Here is a 21612-nt window from a genome sequence, read left to right as displayed (position 1 = left end):
CATGCTTTAGGTCCCCCTCATCTCTGATTGCCAGAAGCTGGGAGTGGGTGGCAGGGGATGGATCATTCTACGATTGCCTGTTCTGTTCATTCCTTCTGAAGCATCTGACATTGCCCACTGTTGGAAGACAGGATACTGGGCTAGATGGACCATTGGTCTCACCCAATATGCCACTTTTATGATCTAGATAACATAGGAAGTATGTCAAAATCTGCGTCTTGATCTACTGTGTATTCTCTCATAGAAGAGGCTTGTGACTAAGTCATAATTGACCCCTCTGTTTCTACTCAGTTTTCCGTTGATGAACTCCCCATTATTAACTATAATGGGAATTCTGTCTGAATAAAGATTGAGTAAAGTTAGCAAGGACTAAGTAGGGACCTCTAGATTTGGTCCATGGTATAAAAATCATGTGATTGAAAATGTATATTTAAAATAACACTGTCCTAACTGCAAAACATTTACAGGCAAATTTAATTACAAAAAACAATGATTAAAATCATTCTGAGAACAGGCTTTGCCAACTGGACTTCATAAATGATCTTGGGTGGATCAGACTAATTACAGTACATGGCCCAAATCTTTCATAAATAAAATACCATTGATGTTTTCACACTAATTGTTCTGTAACTCTAGCCCCAGATGCCCAGATGTACTAAAACACTGTAAATCAATTTAGCAGTTCAATTCACACACAGTGACAGATTTTGTGACAAACCAGATCATATTTCCTATATAGACAGACTCAGCTAAGCAGTCTGTAGGAATAGAGTAATTTGAACGGTAATTTGAATATATTAAAAAAATATATATGATTCTAGATGGAGGAAACGGTCATGTTCTCATTTTTACCCAACTCCCAGTAACAACATTCTCCTCTGTTGTACTAAAAATGTTACCTCTCCAGGCAAGTCCATTATATAAATTACAAAGAGCAACAGGAAAACTTTAACCAATTAACAAAAATAATTGATTATATCATTCTGTGAAGGGGATATTTCCACATGTTGTCGGTATCAACTGTTTAAGAACACTTTACTAGAAGCCCAAAAAGCCAAAATCCCACAAATGAGGAAGAAGGCCTTATTGGTCAAAAACAACAACCGTGTTTGAAGAGGAAGTGAAGGCAGTTATACATTTAAAAAATGTGTAAGAAAGGAGAAATTGACAGTAATGAATATAAATCAGAAGCTAAGAAGAGTAGAAAAGTGATAAGGGAAGCAAAGAGACACAAGGAGATATCTATGGCCAGCAGAATTAAAGACAATAAAAAGGAATTTTTAAAGCATATTAGGGAAAGAAAGAATCCTAACAATGGTGCTGGTCCATTACAAAATGGAAATATTAGAATTATGAATAATAATGCAGAAAAGGCAGAAGTGTTCAATAAATATTTCTGTTCTGTATTTGGGAAAAATAAATGATTTAGTCATATCATATAAGTCTTTCCATTCTACTTGTATCTCAGGAGGACGTAAAACAGCAGCTCCTGAAGTTAGACATTTTTAAATCAGCAGGTCTATATAGCTTGCATCCAAAACTTTCAAAAGAGATGGCTGAGGACCTTGCTGGAGCGTTAATGTTGATTTTCAATGAGTCCTGGAACACATAGGAAGTTCCTGAGGATTGGAAGAAAGCTAATGTGCAATATTTAAAAACAATAAACGGGATGACCAGGGTAATTATAGGCTTATCAGTCTGACATTGATCCCAGGCAAAATAACTGGGTGGCTGATTAATAAAGAATTAAAGAAGGATAATATAACTAATGCCGATCATCATGGGTTTATGGAAAATAGATTCTGTCAAACTAATGATATCTTTTTTATGAGATTTCCAGTTTGGCTAATAAGGAGGTAGGGTTGATGTAATATTCTTATACTTCTGTGTAAATATAAAATAAATATAAAATTAACAGGGCACACATTAAATGGATTAAAAACTGACTAACTGATAGGTTTCAAAATGTAATTGTAAATGGGGAATTGTCATTGAGTGGGTGTGTTTCTAGTGGGCTCCCACAGGGATTGGTGCTTGGCCCTAGGCTATATAACATTTTTATCAATGACCTGGAAAAAAACCCATAAAATCAACACTGATAATGTTTGCAGGTGACACAAAAAGTGGGGGAGTGGTAAATAATGAAGAGTGGTCACTGATATAGAGAAATATGGATCACTTGTGAAACTGGGCACAGGCAAACGCCATGTGTTTTAATATGGCTAAATGTAAATGTATACCTCCTACGAACAAAGAATGTTCTTTGTTCATACTTACATGATGCGGGACTTTGTCCTGAGAAGCAGTGATTCTGAAAAAGACTTAGGGTCATGGAGGATAATCAGCTGAACATGAGCTCCCAGTGTGACACTGTGGCCCATAGGACTACCACTACTCTTGGATGTATAAAAAGGGAATCTCGAGTAGGAACAGAGAGATTATTTTACCTCTGTATTTGGGACTGGTCTGACCACTGTGGAAAACTGTGTCCAGTTCTGCTGTCCACAATTCAGAAAAGATGTTGATAAATTGGAGAGGGTTCAGAGAAGATCCACGAGAATGATTAAAGGGGGCTGTTCTAGTCAACAGAGTACACCAATTCAACCTCCATTTTCAAGTGGGCCGCAAAAAATAAATAAATTTGAGAACCACTAACCTAGAACAGTACTGAAAGAAAAGTATCTCTTGTAGTAAAGTAACACTAAAGATTTACTTTGTAATGAAATAATACAAAATAATGATTTCCCAGAGTATTGGATCAGTGTTGCTTTTTGATAATGTGATATTAGTTTTACCATACATTTCTCTTTGTTTGATAAGCTCTTGCTGCTGATTTTAGCTGACTCAGTTATAGATTAGTTCATTAAAAATAATCTGGTCCTCCCATACTCTGCAAGTTGACAGGGTCTTAGTTCCACAGAAGGCTGATCTGTTCATCATCAAAATCATTTATGCCACAAAAGCGAGGCATGTGGATTCAACCAGTGCTGGTCCCTTGGCGGAGACCTAATGCTAGTGAGTTATCTGCTCCCTGTAGATCACCATGGGAGGTTTAGGTTGGACATTAGGAAAAAGTTCCTAACTGTAAGGGTGGTTACACACTGGAATAAACTGCCTAGGGAGGTTGTGGAATCTCCATCTCTGGAGATATTTAAGAGTAGGTTAGATAAATGTCTATCAGGGATGGTCTAGACAGTATTTGGTCCTGCCATGAGGGCAGGGGACTGGACTCAATGATCTCTCGAGGTCCCTTCAAGCCCTAGAATCTATGAATCTTAATTCATCAGATGGCTTAAGCAGTAAAACATGACTGTGCTTACAATTCAGTAGCCTGGAGAGAAACTCTAATTCCTACTTTATTAAGAAATGGAGGTAAAAAAAATTAAAAATATACAACTAATGTAATTCCATTGATTCCAATGGATTTACTCCTGATTTAAACCTGCCTAACCAAGAGCAAGAATAGATCTATGGTATTTACTTAGCAGGGCTTCAGTCACCATCCATCAGAGAGTATCAGGGGGTAGCCGTGTTAGTCTGTATCTACAAAAACAACAAGGAGTCTGGTGGCACCTTAAAGACTAACAGATTTATTTGGGCATAAGCTTTCGTGAGTAAAAACCTCACTTCTTCGGATGCATCCATCAGAGAGTTTCATGCCTTTGGTGGCTTTAGTTCCTTAATCCTCTTCCCTAGCTAGCTAATTTCCTTTGCTGATGCCACCTGGGGAAAGACACATACCCAACATGTGTCTCAACCTCCTCAACAATACTAGGTAATGGTAGAAGCTATTTCTGGCATAAATAGTTGTCAATGGCTGATATCTAGGGTAACCATACATCCCGTTTTGGCTGGGACAGTCCCCCTGTCCCAGACATCCTGACTTTTTTGGCAAAACTGGGTATTTGTCCCATTTGCTCTTGACCGAGGGCAGTGGTATGGGGTACACAGAGGTCTTCCAGGGGGTACATCAACTCATCTAGATATTTGCCTACTTTTACAACAGACTACATAAAAAGCACTAGCGAAGTCAGTACAAACTAAAATTTCATATAATTACTTGTTTATACTGCTCTCTATACTATACCAGTGGTTCTCAAATGTTTGTACTAGTGACCCCTTTCACACAGCAAGCCTCTGAGTGCGACATTCTCCCCCCCCCCTTATAAATTACAAACTTTTTTATATTTAACACTATTATAAATGCAGGAGGCAAAGCGAGGTTTGGGCAGGCTGACAGCTCGTGAGCCCCTGAGGGGCCCAACCCCAAGTTTGAGAACCCCTGCTATACATTGAAATGCAAGTACAATATTTATATTCCAATCGATTTATTTTATAGTTATATGGTAAACATGAGAAAGTAAGCAATTTTTCCGTAATAGTGGCTGTGGCACTTTCATATTTTTATGTCTGATTTTGTAAGCAAGTAGTTTTTAAGCAAGTAGTGAAACTTGGGGGTAAGCAAGACAAATCAGACTCCTGAAAGGGGTACAGTAGTCTGAAAAGGTAGAGACCCACTGCCCTAGGCACAGAGGAACAAAAGCAAACAGGACAAATGCCATGTTTTGTCAAAATACTGTAACATCCATGACATTGGCATGGGTGAGCAGTGGCGGGGGGGGCTCAAGCTGCCAGCTCTGCACGGGGTTGGGGGAGGGATGTATGTCTCAGGCCATCAGCCCTGCCTGGGGTGCTTGGGCAAGCGGTGATGCCCAGTAATTCTGGCCAGTTCTGTGCCAGAGGGGGGCCTTTGGTGTCCCTTGAGGTGTCCCGTTTTCACTTTGGGGAATATGGTCACCCTACTGATATCAGGAAAAATCCCATCAGCCAAGCACAGAATAGTGTATTTCCCAATAAGGATTAATCACTATAATCTCTCTCCATGTTCCTTGAGAACAGAGAAGTAGCACATAACATGGTGAATGTTATCACTTTTAAGAAGAAATACCTGTTAATTGGGGGAACAAACAACAGTCTTCAACCAAAGAAGCTCCAGCTATAGATGATTTTATTTCCAAGTCTGTATTTGGATGTAGTTCAGTAGTAGAAAAAGAATTTTCTTCATTCCTCAGAGTATTTGGTGATTTCATTCCAACAGTCTGCAAACAAAAGAACGATCAAAAAGAAAACTTATCATTGAGTTACCATCACAAACATTGAAAGCTATGTAAAACCTGATCCTGCACATTTGAAGTGAATGAGAGTTTTGCCACTGACTTCAGTAAAGCAAGATCAGACCCATAATGCAAAAGTATATATTATCCTTCATAAAGGCCACAGAACATTTCACAAAGAAAACATTAGGCAACCCAGTTTCTACTGTGATTTCTTGCATTAGGGCAGGGGTTCTCAAACAGAGGGTCGGAACCCTCTGGGGTCACAAGACCCCTTTTGGGGGGGGGGTCACGAGCTGTCAGCCTCAACCGCAAACCCCGCTTTGCCTCCTGCATTTATAATGGTGTTAAATATATAAAACACATATTTTTAATTTATAAGGGTGGGAGGGTCGCACTCAGAGACTTGCTATGTGAAAGGGGTCACCAGTACAAAAGTTTGAGACCCACTGCATTAGGGGCTCAATCCTGCATCATCCTGAGCACTCTGACCACAATCCAACAACGCACTTATGCACATCAGCAGTATTGACTTCAATGGAACTATACACATGCTTAAAGTTAAGCACACACTTTGTTGGACTGAGGCCAGAGTGATCAGCACAATGCAGGATTGAGCTCTAGGAATCTATAAGCAGACAGACAGTTGGATAGGCCAATTAGTTTAGAAGGTGAAAATCAAGGCCAAGATTTTCAAAGTGGGGCTGTTACAAACCCATGTAAATTGGAGCAGGCCCAAATAGAGGTTGAACTGGTGTACTCTGTTGACTAGAACAGCCCCCACAAGCCCATGGGGCATCACCAAGATGGTTTACATTCACTTTTATTCATCCCCATATCCTCAGATGCGCTGAGTAGAGCGCTACTTTACATCTGAGGTTCTGGACCACAATATCTATAAAAAGTAGCCACATTGGAAGGGTGTTAACTATTGAAATGGTTAAATTGGGGGTGGGAGGAAGCTACAACTTACCCTAACATAGTTTCCCCATAAAGCCTCACCACGAGAACTCTGAACTTGGAAACCAAGTTGGCCCTAATTACTTCTTGTTAATTGAGCATATAAATAGCAAACCCATTTTTAAAGTGGCTGTTTTTGTAGCTATTGCAAGTTTATTTGGTTGAAGTGTTGGTTTTTTGTAGTTGTTTATAAAATATCTCTGTAATTGAGAGGAAACAGTAAAAACTCATTCTTAAATACTTAACAAGAAAAACACCCACATGCTCAGAGAGTTAGCTCACCCTTTAATACCTAAGAAAGACATTAAAGTCACAATTCATTGCTGCTCTGACCTAGTAGAGCCATTTGCAGCACTCAAAAGTGTGTGGAAAATTATTATTAATTTGTATCACTGTAGTGCCCAGAAGCCCTAGTCATGGGCCAGGACCCCATTCTGCTAGGCAATGTGCAAACACAGAAAATGCTAACCATCTGATTCACTAGCATTTTACACTCATCTTGCACTTATTTTGCATTGGAGTAAGTGATGACACATGATGTAGGAAAATGGTGAATAAGGCCTCAGAGCTCTTCTTTTTCTAACTTAGCCTTTTCCTTTTTTTGGCTCAGATATGGATTCCTGATTTTTATATAGATGTAGAAATTTCATAGCTATCTATCTCTGTATAGTTACACTGGTGGGAACAATAATAGAAATGTGAATTAAATAAACACCCTTAAAAAGTTTGAAACTGACTTCTTTGTAATAAGAAGCAGACATTCTATGACCTAAACTGGTAAGAAGTATTGTTTTGACCACTGGAGGGCTCCTGTATTTTAAATTTTTAAATAAAAGCATTAAACAACAGCTGGCCCCATCTAGAACTGACTGAATAATTTGCAACTAGCAATCTATTTGATGAATATCATCTTTCCTTCCGTCTATACTGTCTGCAGACAGATTGTGAAACTATCAGATGTATTAATTATTCAAAATTATTCACAAATGTCTTCATAGAATGTTTCCTGATTTGTAAATCACTCAGCTGTTGACATGACAATTAAATATACACCTCACAATTTTCATTAAGGTAACTAACATACCTTAAGTAGTGAGCATAAACTTTGAATTTTATATTCACTTGTACCAGTTGCAGTTTTCAATGGCCTAATCCAAAGCCCCTGGAAGTCAATGGAAAGGTTCTCATTAACTATATAAGGTTTTGGATCAGGACAAGTTTGCACATTATTCAGTAGTTACACAATTTCATCAGCAGGGAATAGAAACAAACCCCGATAGCTTACATCAATAGTTAATGCAGCTAGAATTTTCAAATTTTACATTCACAATTCAAATTTCCCTTTTAGTGAATCTTTGAGCTAAAAATTTGATTTTCATGAGTTTTTGAGCTAGGAAAGCTTGAGTGCTCAATTGTTTGTAGAAAGCAAACACAGCCAAATAGTATTTCACTTTCAAATTCAAACACACAGCTCTCAGCTCATTGATCCTCACTGGGTAAACAAGTGACAATCAGAGTAAATTGCAGGCTATTTATTGGACCAACTTCTGTACTCTGAGTACCTTTCTCAGGCCTGGGGAAGAGCTCTGTGTAGTGTCTCTCTGACCAACAGAAGTAGGTCCAATAAAAGATATTACCTCACCTGCCTTGTGTCTCTAATATCCTGGGACCGAAATGCTATGACAACACTGTATAGGCTAATTACAGTCTATTTTAATAATGGGCCAGATCCCCTGATGAGGCAAATCAGTAGACCTCTGATGAAATCAATGGAGCTGTGCCAATTCACCCTGAGGATGTGGCCTTCTATAGCTATTTATAATCTTTAACTGTCTAACTTGTGGGACCACCAAAGCCCTTCAGATTCCAGAGTTTCAATAAGAGGCCAAAGATATCAGCATAGAGGTCCTGTGCCTCCACATCGGCTCTATGGCCTTGACAGCTCTGGCCCTGGTAATAAGCATCAATAAGTGCTAACAGGACTCCTCTGGCTGCAGTTGCCACTGAAACCCCATAAAAGTTATATCCCTGCCATGGACAGGGGTCTACATGAAGGACCCAGACTGGTTACCTTTCCTGGCCACAAGGGAGAGGTTGTCAATCCTCCAGGCTCTGCCCTAGTTTACCTACTTCTCCCCTGCCTGGCCATCTTCCTACACATGGGTCCTCAGACCAGCAAAGAAGCCTTCACAGGATTTGGAGGAAGGTGACATAGAGATGACTTCCCAGTTTTTTTGCAGGACAGTGAGAGAGAGAGAGAGATCCTTCCTATGCAGAGATTTGGGGACCCCATTCATCTCCCCCAATAGGTAAGTGTCACTTCTTATATAAGACTTTTTCTTCCTCCCCACAACTTGCAAGTCCTAATCACGGTTGAGGATATTCGAAGCAGACAATACAAACCTGGCATAATTTCCATTAGAAAGCCAAATTAAACATGTCATGTTGACAAAAATCTCCTAATGCAAATTAAAAAAGCGACTTTATGCAATCCTGATGAAAGATTAATGTTTCATATGCACTTTTAAATGAGGAGGTTGCTGGGAGCCCGAGAAACTAAAAACCTTGAACTCTCTGGTCTCCATAAAAGACTTACTAAAGTAAATATTTATTTTCTAAAATGATAGGCTAAGCTCATGAAGTAATTGCTTTCTAGTTCTTTTTGCAGCAATGACCAAATGTCCTCTTCACAACTCCAGCATCCACATAAACAAATTCTTATTTTTACAGATTTTAACTTTATTTGTAAAAAAAATTATGAAGGAACTTTAGTGTGAGGCCTTCATTCCCTTAGGCTTTTAATTTTTTGGTAAACATTTGTTAAGTGCCACCAACAATGCACTCATGCGCTTTATGCATGATTGCGCTTTCACACAAGACCCCTGCATTTATGTATACATTTACCTCTTGAGTTATTGCTGCATTGATAAAAGCTGGCTTTGATTTGCAGTACACTGCTATTGTGCTCACTTTACTGCTCCCTAGTGTGCTACATTATCTATTTTTGGGGAGGTGGGGGGTGTACAGCTGCCCATCACTGTGGTATCTGAGCATATTCAACATAAAATTGATTGACAATAGCAAAGTCCTTAGTAGGCTTCATGGAGTCTGTGGGTCCTCTTCTCCTTTTTGAGTTACAGAAAGCTCTCCCTGGGGTTTTTGTGTTTGTTTGTTTTTGTCTGGATTTCTTTTCAGTAGCGGAGAGGAAGAAAGGTCGAATGTCATTCTAGCAGAAAACCTAATAGGAACATTCAGCAGTAACTTGCTAAAGGTGGTCAGAGTCTGGATCTGCCTATTGTCCTCTGGAAGTGTGTCCCACAGTTGCATCCCCTCATCTGAGAATGATTTTTGTGCCCAGTTCTCCCATACTTCATGCTAGGTTTTGTGATCTGCATTGTTCCAAAGGACACAATTGTATAGGTGGTGCATAGATGGAGATGTGGACACAAAAATATAGCAGAAAAATCCCTAAAGTAAAACTCCAGAATCAAATTTCTTTACTAAAACTCTACAGAGAAAGCTAGAGTTAAGGTTACACTACAATACAGACTTCCATTTTTATGTGGTCGCTACCAGAGGTGGACTAATGTATTGCAATGAATAATTTATCCAATGAATGTAGCCACTTTTTCTGTTGATGGAAAATCATCAAGCAGCTTGCAAGTTCCTTGAATTTATTTGATGTTCAATGACATATTTTGGCAAACTGAATTTTTCTCTGCAAGTATTTGATATTCAGTATTGGTTATTTGAGTGGTATAAGTTAGTTGTGATTGGTCAGATGAACCACATGGGTATTAGGTGAGACTGGCATTGGAGTGGCTGAGGAGCATCCAGAGGAAGAAGTGTTCCCACTCCCTGTCTGTTTCCAATATGCTGCAGCAGCAGCTGTTCCATGACAAGGTATGCATGCAGCCAAGGCCAAAGTGGTGATGAAGTCCTTCATAAGTGATCTCCACAGGCAGAGGAAGCACAGCTGCGTTCACACCACTAACTCCTCCAAAATGCAACCCATCTTATAGTGGGTGATACCAGAGGAAGTGGCCAAGCATTCAGCCACACACATGATGGGTCTCCCCCTAGAGAAACATCGCTACCTTTCCCCCTGGGGCACATATCAGGCGGGATAAGAGAAAGAACAAGAAAGGAGCCATGTGACTCCCATGATGCACCATGCTGCTCAGCCAGAGGAGAGATTGTGTTGCATTATGGGAGATGTAGTTCACCCAGGTAGCCCAGTCCATAGGTCAGAATGGGGAAATCAAGCATCTGAACTATAGCTCCAATACCCACAGGAAAATGCAGTTTAATGTTGAACTGACTTGAAATGAAATATTTCAGGTCAGTTTAACAAAATCTTTTGTTTCATTTTTCCTGACAGAAAATGGAAACTTTTTGACAAAATGAAAATCTTCCTGCAGAAAATTTCAATTCAGCAGAAACTGGATTTTTCACTGAAAATTATTCAGATGGAAAATTTCCAACCAACTCTATTCCTCAGTCTTTTTACATTTCCTTAAAAATTATATCCAATCCCAAATGGGAAAAATCCATCAAGGCTACCGCTGGTGCCTGGGAATTTAGGATTAGTAAAGGTTCCAGGAAGAACACAATATTTTAAACATCTCAGACAAAGAGTGGGCATATCCTCCTCACAGAGGAACAGTCTCAATCCCCTCCAGTTTGGTAGGATTTATTCCCCTTCCTATCAACATGACCTGGGTCTAGTTTGGATTGAGCTGCAGCCACTCAGTTTCTTCCAGATTGCTATCTCTGCTAGTTTCTGAGAGCACACGCTCTTTTGAGAGGGCTTTAGAGGAGCATTTTGCAGGTAGCTGGGTAACATTTAGCCAGAACCCTAAGACCATCCATAAGTATGACTGAATGAAACTCAAGATTTCTGCTGTAGCACTCTGGAAGATCATGTGCAAACTGATGTGACTTCTTTCAACAACACAGCCACAGTTCTTATCTTTTAATGTAGGAATTTGGACCCTGGAAGGTTTGTTGTTTAGAACTATTGGTCAGATTTCATCATGAAAACCTGAGACACAACTTGATGGTCTCCAATTACAAAGTGAAAATAATTCTATACCACAAAGTGTACCAATGGAGGAAGGACGGCCTTGTGGTTAAGGCACATGATGAGGACTCTGGGTTCAATTCTCAGAGTCTGGCATAGACTTTCTGGATCCCCTTGAGGGAATCACATAAGCTCTCCATTCCCAGCTAACCATTCCTTTCTCCCACTTTTTGTCTATCTTGGCCATTTAGAATGTAACCTCTTTGTGGCAGGGACTGTCTCTCACTATGTTTTGTGATGGGGCAAGGCCAGATGGCTACAGTAAAGTAGTGAGGAACAGGTATGTTAGCCCCAGGCTAAACAAATCCCTGGTACCGTGGTAACCAAATGGCAGTTGCTCCAGATTAATCAAGACACCTGGGGCCAATTAAGATCCTTCTAGAAGGTAGTGGAGATAGCTAGATTGATTGGGACACCTGAAGCCAATCAAGGACTGGCTGGAACTAGTTAAAAGCCTCCCAGTTAGTCAGTGTGAGGTGGGTGTCAGGAGCTATAGGATGGAGCTGTGCTGTTGGAGGAATGAAGTAGTATGAATCCATATCAGGTGCAAGGAAGGAGGCCCTGAGGTAATTGTGAAGAAGATATTGAGTGGGGGACTGCTGTGTGGAAGTAGCCCAGGGAATTGTACATGTCCTATTTCCAAAAAGTCAACTTCCATAGCTGCTAATTTTAGGGTCCCTGGGCAGGAGCCCAGAGTAGAGAGTGGGCCCGGGCTCCCCCCTTCCCTCCCTGATTAATCACTGAGACTGGGAGACAACAGAGATTGTGCGAGGGAGGATTGTTTCTCCTTACCTCCCTTGCTGGCTTATGATGAAAATGGCTTAGTTGACTGTGACCCTTGCCTCTAGAGAGAGAAGGGCTATGTGGAGGGTCACAGTGAGCCTCTGAGGCTAGCAAAAACCATCAGGAAACACAGGACCCACGGACTCAAGGACAGAACTTTGTCACAGTTTGTACAAGTGAATAGCTCAAGAAGGCCCTGATCTCAGTTGGAGCTTCTGGGCACTACTGTAATATAAATAATAATAATAATTAAGGTGCTGAGTAAAAAAAACCAAATGAGTGTTATCGCACACCCACACTTTTTGTGATTTTTTTTTTCCAGTTTGATCATAAAAATTTGACAAAGCAAAATCCAGACTTTCCTTATTGTGAACTGCTGGATAGTAAGACTTCATTTTCAGAGAAATACTATGTTTTATCATATCTAGTACACTGCACAACTAGCCTCCTCCTTTGTACCTTGCACACCCTAAGCTTCCATTTGATTCACAAGGAATACAGGATTGGGATCAAACTACAAACCCATTGCCACCTAAGGACCTCCCAGCTGTGTCACTATGATACACACAAATACAGCTCAGATATTCACAGTGACAGCAGGAAGAAGACTCGGTCATGCTCCAAAATAACAGGCAGCTACAACTCAAGCTTAAGGAGAATCACTGTTGGCAGAACTGAACCTACGACGCAGAGTGGACAGTTTGATTCCATCCAGTAGAAGGCAATGGTCTAACCAGCCCTTCACGCTGTTAAACATATTTCTCTCCTGAAAAACAGTCTCTTATTTCACTCCTACCTTTAGCTGTGCTAATAAAGGTTTACCCCATGAATTAAATGCAATTAAGTCAACTTTCAACCCCCTGAAAATGAATCCCTTAATGTTTTTAATCTTTAATATAGCTAATTTACAGAAGTTCTTTAAGAGTGCTTGTTAGGTTTGTACATCATAAATGAATGAAACACAAAAGAGAGGCGTGAAAGCTGTTTGTTATGGGCTCTGCTGACATAGCATACTGTTTCAATCTAATATAAGAAAAATAAGGTGCAATTTGAGTAACTTGACACCAGCTGTTAACTTTATAGGCTACACTTTTAAAAAAAAAATAAAACAAGCATGCATATTGTATTTTCAAAAAAGCTTCTTAGTCAGGTGCAAAGAAAGACACAGGTGATCAGCAAGTCCTTCTGAAGGAACATCTGTTGTAAAAAAGAGAGAGAGAGAGAGATGGGGAAGGTGCCATTTTCTATCACTATAGTAAACACCTAATGCACCGTAAACAGAACAGGTCATGCGGTAAAACATGAAGAAGCTCTTTTTAATCATCTGAATAGAAATTTAATATCTTTGCATTTGCTAAGCAAGGCGACTTGCCCAAGCAACCAGATACACAAAGCTCTATATATTTGTTCTGCTTTTGTTGCTACTGAGTGAAGCTTCTAAGTCACAAGCTTTAAGGCTGGTTTTTATTAAGTAGTTTTGCACTTGAGTGCTCATTAGGAAAATTAGGGTATCTGAACATGTAATAGAGGAGTGTAAAGAAACCTGATAGATCAAAGGGAAATAGCCACATATACAATATAACAAACACCTACAATGATTTTTTTTTTATTTTTATTTTTTTGCTGTTGAGTTTCTGGGTCCAATTCTAGGCCTGATTCACCAGTTCATTACCCCTGTTGTATATCAATGTAACGCCGCAGAATTACAGCATCATAAAACTGGAGTCATGCAGTGGTGAATCAGGATCTCTGGCTAGTGCTGAATGACATGAGGAAAAAACATTGGCAATCAGCCTACATTAATGTCTCCACCCATTGCTCTCACAAGTAGCGCTACACCAGGGCTGGGGTAACAGCAGGAGAACCTGAACAAATCATCATCCACACGAGGCCCATGGACTCATGATGATGTTTAAGCCGTCTATCAGTGCAGTCATTTTGCAATAAGTGAATGGAAAATCAGCCTGCCTCCAGGCATATGCAAAAATGTGGCCCTGATGTTCAAAAGGGAGACCTTGCAATATAGCAACATTAATATTCCAATTGGTACGTTTTCGTTTTGGCCATGTTTCCTGATGCATTACCTCCATGAAGGATGATCTCTGCCAAAATCATGAGTCTCCTGAGTGCACTAGGAAAGCCAAATTTTCAATTGGGGGAGGGGGAGAGTACTCAGTTGCCGTCCAAAACATATTAGTAATAGAAGTGGGCTGCATTCAAAATGCCAACAAAACCACCACAGTGACATTAGAGCAGCAATTTACCAGATTTCCTGGCACTGCAATGTTATTCTTTGAAGTATTGCTTTTAAGGGTGGTCTTCCAGGAATTATGCCAAATTTATAGGGCACCCACTGCTATTCCCACTGGATGTCTTAATGCTGAATATACTAGCCAGACCGGCAGGCCTTCACAGAGCATGTTATATTTTTCTGAAGCTATTCAGCCTATGCTAAGTTAGCCAAGTTATCCTACATAGTCGCTGTTATCAGTTTTGCAGAAGGCTGAGAGATCCTGCCTTTCCAAAGGCAGATAATAAAATGTGACCATAGGTGAAGACTGGGAAGAAGATAAATGAGGATAAATGCCAACTCAGAATATTGGTGTAAAGAATACTTTCTGAGGCACTAGAAGCAAGGAGAAGTTAATATATATTCAAATAGAAGGGCTTTATAGTTGAAACAAATTCTGTCCCTACTACTTTGAGCCAAGAACTACATACAAGCACCATTTCACATACACCAAACTTAGACCAAATTAACTTTATGTCTTTTGTTCATGTGTTTGTTTAGATTTTGTGAAAGGTGCCAGGCAGAGCCCCGGAGACTGACATCCTCTGTTTAACAGCAGAACAAGTACCCCATAGGCAGCTGCAGTGCTAGCTTCCCCCACACTGCCTGATCAAAATACCTCAGCATTTATTTATTGTGAGAGTATAGGTGAGACCCTCTTTATTGTGAGGGTATAGGTCAGCCCTTGGCCACTGAGATGAGACTGCCAATGAGGTTGCCAGTTAGTGCCAGTTGCGGTGATGGTAACTGTGGTGTGGATACTTATCCCTGGGAAAAGACAGTTATCTTTTCTGTAACTGGTGTTCTTTGAGATGTGTTGCTCATGTCTATTCCACAATAGGTGTGTGTGCCCACCACATGCACCGGTGCCGGAAGTTTTTCCCCTAGCAGTACCCGTAAGGGAGCACCCCTAGCGACCCCTGGAGTGGTGCCTCTATGGTGCGGTATAAGAGGTGCTGCACTCTCCTCCCACCCTCAGTTCCTTCTTGCCAGACAACTCCGACAGAGTCGCCATGGCGGGGCGACTGCCAGGCTCGTGAGGGTCCTGTACCAATGTTGCCTGGGCCATGCTGGGGCAATCAGGACATGGGCCCTGTCCATTTTTATCTATCCCAGGACCTTGCCAATCAGCGGGATCGGGGGGAAGGCATAGAGAATCTGGCCCAACCAAGATAGGAGGAAGGCATCGGAGATGGCGCCCACTCCCAACCCCCTCCACCACCCCGAAGAAGAACCGGGGACACCTGCGGTTCTGCCGAGTCGTGAACAGGTCCACCTGGGGAGCTCCCCGTTCTTGGAAAATCCTGTGCACCACCTCTGGGTGTAGAGGCCACTTGTGCTGAGAGGAGAAGTCTTGGCTCAGGAGATCCGCCCACGAGTTCCGGGCACCCGGTACGTGATAGGCCTGGAGGCAAATGTCATAGGCTATACAGAAGTCCCACAGCCTGAGGGCTTCCTGGCAGAGGGCAGAGGATCAGGCCCCACCTAGCCTGTTGATGTAAAACATCAAGACCATGTTGTCTGTGAGAACCCTAACCACTCTGCCCTCCAGATGCGAGTGGAAGGCCACTAACGCCAGCCGGACCGCCCTGAGCTCCTTGATGTTTATATGCAGGGCAGACCTTGGGTCTGAATGTCCCCCACATGGTGTCCAATGTGTCAGACACCAGCTCCACCGATAGGGGCCTGCCCCTGAACGGGACCCCACAGAGCATGTTTCTCGGGGAGGACCACCATTGTAGGGAGGCGATCACCAGTTCTGGCACAGTGAGGGCTTTGTCCATCCTGTCTCTGACCTGGGAGAACACCGAGACCAACCAGAGCTGGAGGGGCCTCATCCTGAGTTTGGTGTGGTGAACAACATATGTGCACGCCAACATGTGACCCAGGAGCTGAAGACTCGCTCTGGCTGTGGTCACAGGGAACCTCGTGACTGTGTCGATGAGCCCTTTCAGGGTCTCGAATCTGTCCGGTGGGAGGGAGGCCCTGGCCGATGTTGCATCCAGGACTGCCCCGATAAACTCTATGTGCTGTACAAGGAGTAATGTGGACTTGGTGTTGTTCACCAACAGGCCCAGGGTGGCGCACGTGGACAGGAGGAGCTCCATGTGACCCTGCAGCTGCGACCGGGAGCAGCCCTTGACCAGACAGTCGTCTAGATATGGGAAAATCTGGACCCCACAATGTTTGAGGTAGGCTGCCACCACAGACATGCACTTTGTAAATACCCTGGGAGCAGTACACAGGCCAAACAGGAGGACCGTAAATTGATAGAGCTCCTGCCCAACCATGAAACGGAGGAAGCGCCTGTGTCCCTTGAATATATGAATGTGGAAGTACGCGTCCTGCAGATCAAGGCCGGTGTACCAGTCCCCGGGATCCAGGGAGGGGATGATGGAGCCCAGAGAGACCATGTGAAACTTGAGCTTTACCAAGTATTGGTTCAGGGGTCGCAGGTTCAGGATGGGCCTGAGCCCCCCTTTGGCCTGCGGGATAAGGAAATAGCGGGAGTAGTACCCCTTGCATTTGAATTCTGCTGGCACCACTTCCACCGCTCCCAAGCCAAGGAGCCGTGCCACCTTCTGCTTGAGCAGGGCCTCGTGAGGGGGTCCCCCAGGACAGATGGGGGCGGAGGGTGGTTGGGCGGGGTAGAGGTAAACTGGAGGGTGTAGCCTCGGGAGATGGTGTTGAGGACCCAACAGTCCAAAGTCAGCCACAAACACTCCGGGAGAAAAGCACGCAACCGGCTGGAGAAGGGAAGCTTTATCGTGGGTGGATCCCTGGTATGAACTGGTAAGTCGCCCCTGGGCGTCCCGTCAAAACTGATGTTTCCCTGCCTGTTTACCCTTGGAGGGCCCAGGCTCGGGGGCAGATCAGGACTGCCTCTGCAGGTGTTTCTTATAGTCCAGTGACTTTTTATAAGGGGGTTCATATTTAGAGTTGGTGGCCTGGGTGGAAGCCTGCTGAGGCTTAAACTTGGACCTGGCCAAGCGTCTTAAGCGTTGTGCGGGAATCTTTCAGGCCATGCAATTTCACATCCATCTGTTCCACAAACAGGGGCTTGCTATCAAACGGGAGGTCCTGCAAGGAGTTCTGCGCCTCACTGGACAGCCCAGACAGCAGGAGCCACAACGCCCTCCTCATGGACACCGTGGAGGACCTAGACCTTGCAGCATCCGATGCTGCCTGCAGGGTTGCCCTGGCAGCCGCTGTACCCTCCTCCACCAGAGCTTTGAACTCCTTCCTATCACTCTCTTGGAGTCCTCGAACTTGGGTAGAGAGCCCCACAAATTGAACTCATACCGACCCAGGAGAGCCTGATGGTTCGCCACCCTTAACTGAAAACTTGAGGACGAATAAACCTTTCTCCCAAATAAATCCAGCCTCCTTGAGTCTTTATTTTTTGGAGTAGGGGCTGGTTGGCCCTGCTTCCCCCTGTGATTGACTGACTCGACCACCAGGGAGTTGGGGGCAGGGTGGGTGTACAGGTATTCGTGCCCCTTGGTGGGCACAAAGTACTTCCGTTCTGCCCTCTTAGAGATGGGGGGCAAGGAAGCTGGGGTTTGCCACAAGGCATTTGAAATTTTTGCCATCCCTTTGTGCCGAGGTCGAGAGGATGTCGAAGAGGGAGTCCGAGGGTTCCTCCACCTCCTCGGCCTGAAGGTTGAGGCTTGAGGCCACCCTTTTTAATAGTTCCTGGTGGGCCTTAGAGTCCTCCTGCAGAAAAGAGGGAGGAGGGGCCGCAATCGCCTCATCAGGGAAGGATGAGGATGCGGGTGCAGTACTCTGCATATCCACCAATACCGGAGGTCCCACCACTTGGTCGCCCTCCGGGCACGGAACCAAAGATGCACGCCCCACCAACTCCTTTCTGGGAGGCTGGGAGAGGGAGCCTGACGGTTATTTTGACCTTGAGTTAGATAAGAATGGAATGTAGACTGTAGCAGAAAATTTCTTAGAAAAGTAAGATATCAGGAAGAAATATGTATAAACAAAATGCAGCTGTTGATCATTACTGTATGTCACAAAAGGTATAAATGCTTGCCCTAATTGTATATCTGGCTGAGACCTGCCTCGGGAGGGAAAATCCCTGTCCATGCGCACTCTCCCCCTTGCAATTGCTTGAGAATAAACACTGCCTCTGACTTGCTGCAACCAACCTAAGAGTGAAGACTCATTATTCTTCCACACTCTTAACGTATGAAATGTTTTGGATCAGATACAGGAACCTAGTTAGAGCCTTTATCCACCTAAGGAAATTTTACTCAGTCTTTAGTGTATTTCTCCTCACAACATCCCAGTGAGATAAGGAAACACTATTCTACAGATGGAAAATGAGGCACCGTAGAGCTAAATGACTTGTCCAAAGCACCTATGCTTGAGGTAGAACTAGACTCCAGCTCTCCCATACTCCAGACTAGGGCCCTAACAATCAGACCATCCATTTCTCTTGGGCAGGGCCAGCGCAACCCATTCGGCGACCTAGGCAGTTGCCTAGGGCGCTAACATTTGGGGGGCGGCGACCGCGGCGGCCAGATCTTCGGCCACCCCGGTCGTCGGTGGTATTTCGGGGGCGGGACCTTCCGCTGCCTCTGTCAGGGATGGCATTTCGGGGGCGGGACCTTCCGCCGCGTAGGGCGGCAAAAAAGCCGGCGGCGCTCCTGCTCTTGGGGCATAGATTTTCCTGCTCCAGATTAGCATCCAATCCTGCTCTGATCAGTATGCATTTGTTTTTAGACATTTTTGGTTTAGACATTCAGTGTTTGTGAATAAGAATTCCATATGCTCTATTAATGAATAGCTCCCACCATTTTTCTCATATACAGACTCATGGTTTGATTCGTTTTTCTTTTTTTTTTTTCTTTATTTGTGTGTTGGCTATATAATACATATCCCAATAAACATAATGCATATATGAATACATCATACTGGATCAACCTCAAATGAATATTTGATTTTGTTTTAATTTGCTTCCACATTGTTTGCTTGGGTCTCCAGGGCCTATGGGTGAGATGCAGTTGCATAATGGTTTGAGAGATGAGAATCTGATATTGATATTCCTATATTTATACAGAAGATGCAGGTGTTTAAAGTATTTATGAAATTGCTTGATTGACTCTCATATAGAAGCCTATTGATAATAAGTTTAAGCTTTGCAGCTAGGGTATAAAATGATTATATTAACATTACTAACGGTCATGGATTTCATAAATCTTAAGAGAAAGGATGCATATGTCACATATAATGCATGAAAAAGTTGTTCTTTTACCGTGGATAACTTACCATTGTGTAGATACTCTGCTGATCAGCTATTCCATTATTTGAATAAGTATCTGATGTCTTGTTTTCTTTCAAGAAGGCAGGTGCAAGATGAAGCAGGAAGCCTGCCAAGAAAGATGATAAATTGCTATTTGGTGCTGAGGACCAATGCTTAACATTAATGCAACGCTGCTAGCAATTAAAGCGGCTAGTATAGTAATAAGAAACTGGGAAGAAAATAATTTCTGATCCCAAGTGTAAGAGGTTCATTTCTTTAATTGTCATCATCTTTAGTACATATAAAATATTTGTTGGGATTGTCTGATTGCAAACAAAATGAAACGAATAAAAAACCTATAATGTACAAGCCATTAATATGTTACAATATGATTAACTGCTATTCCAGTGGGAGAGGAATCTTACAAACCGAAGCAAACAATTTTACAACAAAATTAAACAGAAAAATAATGGGAAAAAATTAAGGGCCATACGCGCACTGGGGAGCAATTATCCACTTGAGTAATCCAACTGACTTTTATGTACTTCACAATCTAGACTAAAGTAAGAGAGGTCTCAGAAAGAAGAGCCAGAGGTTCCCTATGTACTTTGCAATACTAAACTTGGGTTTGTTTAAACTAAGTTCAAAAAGGATCCCGTGCAATTTCCGTATTTTATGTCGGTTCAACGAAGAGGGGGAAATCCAACATGTTGTTCAAAACTTTTAAGTTCAGTATTGTAAGAACCAAAAGCTAATGAGGTGGAGCTGCCAGGCTTTTTGTTTGATCAGCTATAACCACCCATGTCCTAAGAGATTCTGGATCCGGGTGGCTTTCTGAAAGAAACATGATTCCATCGATTTTATAAATTGTGTTAAAATTCATTAAACAAATTAAAATAAAAATCAAGAAAACACATAATCAAACCTAAGCCATTGTTAATACTAAGCTAAACTAAAATAATACCATACAACCGTCAACTCAATATCAAACCAAGGTCCAATTAAAAAAATCAACAAGTTAGTCACAGTGCTGGAATGGAATTAAATCATCAAATTAATTCTAAAAATAATCAATCCTTACAGATTCTAAAGGGGATTCCAAGAGGGCATCTGTCCATTTGGTTATAAATCCCAAATGAAGAATATTACAAAAGTTCATCGTATCTGTTACTTGGTTAATGTCTTAATATTGGAACCAAATTACTATCTAATGTCTGAACCATAACCTCAGAGCTAATTATAAAGCTTCCAATTTAGAATTCTATTCTTGGGTGCTAATAGCCCTGCACCCCCCACCCCACATCCAACAGAAAAATAAAACAGACTTTAACACAATACTCTCAATAAGCAGAAGTTTAACAACTATTATCTACCTTATGTTACAGGTAAGGATGTCGAGTCACCCAGGACTATTAAACACAGACCACACTTTAGTAAGTATCTTTATGAGATGATATTTAGGGATTTCTAAACCTGGGACCTTCCCTATGTGGACTCTATGGGTTTTTACAGACACACATGCACACACTTTCAGACCTTCAATATAAAGAATATAAAAAAGCTGGGATGTCTCCCAGCTAATAAAAACAAAAGAAAACTGTACCTATTGGGTTCCGGGAAGTGGGTGGGCGTAAGCCCGCCCACTGCTAAAGGATCCCCCCCCAGCCTAAGGGGAGGATCCACAGGGCCTGGAACTCAAATAATTACGGGGGACAACTAATGTAAAAACAGGGACAGGAGTGTGGTCAAAGGGTCAAAAGAAGAGAACCAAACGGGGACACCGAGCAGAGAACCCCGGACAGCGCCCACTGCTCCTCAAAGGCGTCAAGGGAGCCAGTGGACGCCGCCCAGAGGAACTCCGCCCGGATCCGTGAACGGACAGAGGATCGGAAACAGGCCCCACAGTCACAGGAACCTCCATCGGCCAACCTCCTCTCCCTGGTTTTATAGATGGCCTGTTTAGCCAGTGCCAAGAGGAAGTTGACCAGGAGGTCCCGCGACTTTGTAGGGCCACGGATAGGCAATGCATAAATGAGAAGGTGAGGGGAAAAGTGCAACCAAAAACGTAACATAATATCGGTGAGGAGCCGGTGTAGGGGCTGCAACCTGGCACACTCTAAGTAAA

General features: G+C 42.6%; 1 protein-coding gene across 1 annotated transcript in view; it reads right to left on the bottom strand.

Annotated features, from left to right (window-relative positions):
• Positions 1-21612, bottom strand: part of LOC117869766 — a 252078-nt gene that overhangs the window by 89981 nt on the left and 140485 nt on the right. The window contains exons 7-8 of the mRNA XM_034757224.1: positions 19514-19647; positions 4949-5099 (exon numbers count right to left, since the gene is read on the bottom strand). Coding sequence (XP_034613115.1) covers positions 4949-5099; positions 19514-19647 — 285 coding nt within the window. The remainder of the gene's footprint in view (positions 1-4948; positions 5100-19513; positions 19648-21612) is intronic.

Source organism: Trachemys scripta, chromosome 1, assembly GCF_013100865.1.
Source record: "Trachemys scripta elegans isolate TJP31775 chromosome 1, CAS_Tse_1.0, whole genome shotgun sequence".
NCBI classification, from domain to species: domain Eukaryota; kingdom Metazoa; phylum Chordata; order Testudines; family Emydidae; genus Trachemys; species Trachemys scripta.
The sequence above is the reverse complement of the archived record's forward strand: the minus strand, read 5'-3'. Positions and strand labels throughout refer to the sequence as shown.